This window comes from Apium graveolens, chromosome 7, assembly GCF_009905375.1.
Source record: "Apium graveolens cultivar Ventura chromosome 7, ASM990537v1, whole genome shotgun sequence".
Classification (NCBI taxonomy): Eukaryota; Viridiplantae; Streptophyta; class Magnoliopsida; order Apiales; family Apiaceae; genus Apium; species Apium graveolens.
The window spans coordinates 55,906,810-55,911,398 of record NC_133653.1 but is presented as its reverse complement, the minus strand read 5'-3'; the positions used below and the strand labels follow the sequence as shown (position 1 = coordinate 55,911,398).

Sequence of the window (4,589 nt, the reverse complement as noted above, 5' to 3'; positions counted from 1 at the left end):
AAACATGGTCAGTCGTTCAACATCACGGCTTTTAGCGATTCTGATTGGGGGGGCTGCAAAGAAGTTGGTCGTTCAACCACTGGGTATGCAATTTACCTTGGTTCAAATATCATCTCTTGGCGATCAGTTCGTCAGAAATCTGTGTCCAGGTCTTCTACAGAAGCTTAATACAAGGCTATTGCAAATGCTTCTGCTGAAATCATATGGATAACTCAGTTATTAAGTGAACTTGGTATAAAGCTATCCACTGTTCCTCAGCTATTCTGTGACAATACTGGTGCTACTTACCTCTCTGCAAATCCAGTATTTCATTCTCGGATGAAGCATATAGCTCTTGACTATCACTTTGTCCGAGAACAAGTGCAACAAAATCTTCTTCGAGTTCATCATATCAGCACAAAAGATCAGATTACTGACATATTGACCAAACCTCTTCCACGTCTTCCTTTTCAGTCATTTCGTACCAAGATTGGAGTTTCTAATGGAACCTCCATCTTGCGGGGGCGTGTTAGAACATTATGTGTTGACAGTGATAATACCCAGGCACGTGACACAAATGCACGACGAAGCGACGTACTCAGTCAACAATAGATAATGAAGAACTGATTCTACAACAAACTATCAATTATGATTTACATTATCAGTTCACATATCCTGTCAAATGTACATCTTGATAAGTATTATGTATTTAGATATCCTTATCCTTGTAATCTCGTGTACTATAAATACAGTAGCAATATCAATGAATAAGGACAACTCATTATACCAATTACCTACTTTATAAATACCACCTCTATTTCCGCCTGGCCACTTTGACATAATAGCAGGAACCACCTTTTCAATCATCATTCTTTTTGTGACATCTTTGTTTCCTGGATATATAGGTTTAGTCTCTAAGATACCCACCGGTATTAGGAAATATACCAATCTTTCCTTCAAATATAGTGTTAGTGATCGGATCAAATCTAGGGCGTGTCACCACACATAAGAACATAATTTTGTCAATAAAATTAGAACTTTTACATGCACCAATGGAGGTCACTCACCAGAAAGAAGATAATACCTTTGACACTTTTTTGTCATATTAAACCACTTTTCATCTATATGGACATAATTTAACATGCTAGAAAATAATGGAACATTAAGATTTATTTCATGAGTAAGCATAGATAAACAAAACCTCAAGCGAGCTTTTTTGTTTTCATCCGTCAAAATAGGCTTGACAGCATTTGTGTATGGGAGCATGTCTCCATCTTTTACCCTACTATGAACGGTTGATTTGGCTAACTGGATGGCACTTGCTAATGAGCAAATATTCGATCTTCTATTCAATGAAACTTCCTTAACGACGTTGACATCAATTTGTATTCTATTTCTTCCGACGTTTCCAACCTTTTTGCTTGTAAAATTTATACCTTGAGCAATATTTTATTTACCTGTTCACCATATTCTTGCAACTGAACGACTAGAAATAGAAAATTTGGATGCTGCAAGTTTCTTAAAACCCTTTTTAACCTTCATGTTTCTGGAATTTTTTAGTAGAAAATCAAAGATGATTCTTTTCTCTTCTGCTGTTAGAACACTAGTCTCATGTGTGTTACCTTCATTTGTATCATCTTCCATGTGTAGATGAAATATAAAAGATTCAAATGTTTAATGAGGTGGTTAAATGACTTAACAATTTATAGGAGAAAAGAAGAGGAATCATGTCAAAAATTAAAAATAAAGTAGGGAAATGAATTGGAGGGAGTCTTGATTTTCAATTGGAGGGATTAAATTTTTGAAGTTTTAGCATGTTTTGAAAATTTAAATGTTAACGATGGAAATGAAGCTTATAAAAATGAAAACCTCCTGGTTAGCTTTAAATTATTTTTTTTGCCATGTAATAATGTTAATTTATTTTTTCTAAGATTAAATTAAATTTTGTTATTTATTTCATATAATTTTTACACATGGATTATAAGTTCTTTGAATTTTTTATATGATATTTTTAATAGATTCCATTATTATTTTTTATATATGTTACTAGATAAAATATTGTTAAGTAAAATTCAATTTAAAATACAATAATTTTAATTTGATTTCTTTATTAAATAAAATTTTGTTATTTATTTCATACAATTTTTACACATGAATTACAAGTTTTTTGCATTTTTTATATGATATATATAATAGTTTTCTTTATAATTTTTTTATATATGTTACTAGATAAAGTATTGAATTTTTGAAGTAAAATTCAATTTAAAATACAATAATTTAAATTTGATTTCTTTATTAAATAAAATTTTGTAAATAAAAGAAGTGATTAAGTGAAGATGCAATTATTTTGATATCAAATAATTAATTATTAGAATTTGAATTTTTTTTGTGACATTTGTAGTAATTACTTAAAGTACTTCTTATTTTCTTAAAACTTTTGTTTTTTGAATTCATGAAACAAGCTTGAGGCGAAAAAAGAGAGCTAAATTTTGGTGTGTACCCGACTTAAATATATGAATGAAAATTTTTGGGAGGGAAACTTTTGCTATCACTTGAATATAACTTGAATACATGTGTTTAGCACTTAAATTTACTGTTGGAACCATAAACGATATTTAATAGGTGAAGGGATTGATACAGGTGTATGCATTAGTGTAACCGGTTAATCAATAAAAAAATGAGACTGTCAATTTAAATTAAATAAGGGCATGAATGAAATTAAGCCGATAAAAATGGAAACACGGATAAAATTTTGGGACAGATAAAAATAGTACTAAGGTAGCCAGATAAAATGGGACGGAGGGGGTACTTACTAAACTAACTCTCGGTTGTCGATTTGTTTAGTACACAGAGACAGTCCATTCTCTCCCGTTGAAAATATTGCATGAACAAGAGTTTGTCACGCTGCTGACATGGTTGGGATTATTAGAGGTTGTAAAGACAAAGATGTTTATCAACCCAAAAAAGGTCCCAATTATGAAAGTATATGCACTGCTTCTCTATATATGTTTTTCATTATACGATTTAGGGGTTTACAAATTAGTGAGGTGTATGCATATTAAATGGGTTAAATATCAGAGTGGTCACTTAACTGAAGGGCATATATCAAAAAATTCACTCCAATTATTGGCGACTCATTTGCACCATTCTAATTGCAAGTAATGACCGCTCCATTAATTTAATCGATTGATATAACGGAAAATGTCACTGTGCACACACGTGTCTTGTGCTCTTGTCGGCTCAAAATTCATGCATAATAAGTGGAAATTACAACACTTATCATGGGCTAACTGTACAATGATATACATAATATTATTAACAATAATATGTTATCTAGATTTGAATTTTTAAACCAAGTTTTTTAATTTAAAATTAAAAAAATGTTTTGTTATGAAATCATTTCTGATAGCCTCTAAATTTTATTTAATCAATTAAACATTTAGTTTCTAAATTTAATTCTCAGTCATTTCTTTTAAACTTATAGAAAATTAAGAAAACAACGTTAAATTATTTTTTTTTAAAAAGATTGATACTTTAATTTATTTTTTTTTGAAAACAAACACAACTGCTTTTATTAATTCTCTTCCAAAATGAGATTACAAATAAATTCTGGAGGAACAGAACACCACTCCATCAGACCTGGCTCGGAATGAGCTGCTTGTGCTAACACGTGCGCAACCCTATTCGCAGATCTACGATCAAAGATTACTAACACTTCCTCAAAGTGTTAAAGAACATCCTTACATTCATCGATGATAAAATGAAAATAAGAGGTAACATTACTTCCATTTATAGCCTCTACTACCTCCTTGGCGTCTAGCTCAAAAACACATTTGTATGCCCTCCAACTGTGCGTCCATTTTAGGGCCTCCTTGAAACTCCAGGCTTCAGCTTCTCTTGCTTGAAGTCGACCCATTATTCGACTTGTTTTAGCTCTCAGAAAACCACCCTTTTCATCCCGAATAACCCACCCTGCACCTACATAATGTTTATCAGCTCGACATGATGCATCCACGTTGATTTTAACCCAACCCGGGGGAGGTTTACGCCATACTTGCACTTGTAGCTCTGTCATGTGCTGGTAACACTCTTTCTGAGCTTCCTTCCATTCTTGCAACATGGATTGTACCATATATTTAAGTCTGGACATTGACATATTTTTGTGCTCCCATACCCACAGATTTCGTCGATGCCATAGCCCCCAACAAACCAACCCTATTTGTGCACACTGATCATTTCTCCTAGAAGCAAATAAACCTTCAAACACCTGGAAAATATTCTGGTCTTCTCCTACTCTATCAGGGTCTAAAATGCCCATACTCCTCCATATATCTTTTGCAAAAGTACAGTGAAACAATACATGTGTTATTTTTCACTACTCGCTTGGCACCACGGACACACTTGTGAGATAACTAACAGCTAGCATATGCAAATCAGCCGAGATCAGTCCAATCCCCATAATCATGGATTGTAATTGCATTAGGACTTGTACATATATTCTTTATAATTATGTAATATTCTGTTTGATACAAGATCCACAATCAGTGGAGTGCTTCAAGGAACATACCCTTGGCTCTGTGTATATAAAGACATGTACAAATATCAGTGAA

The 4,589-nt window shown here is 32.6% G+C and overlaps 1 protein-coding gene across 1 annotated transcript; it reads right to left on the bottom strand.

Annotated features, from left to right (window-relative positions):
* Positions 1–3,706: 3,706 nt before the first annotated feature.
* On the bottom strand, positions 3,707–4,297 carry LOC141673665 (uncharacterized). Its single transcript, XM_074480410.1, has one exon. The coding sequence runs from the start codon at positions 4,295–4,297 to the stop codon at positions 3,707–3,709; it is 591 nt and encodes a 196-aa protein (XP_074336511.1).
* Between the last annotated feature and the right edge of the window lie 292 nt (positions 4,298–4,589).

Bases quoted from the DNA above. Each gene is read 5' to 3' on its own strand.
- LOC141673665 (XM_074480410.1), bottom strand. From the start codon at position 4,297: ATGGGCATTTTAGACCCTGATAGAGTAGGAGAAGACCAGAATATTTTC.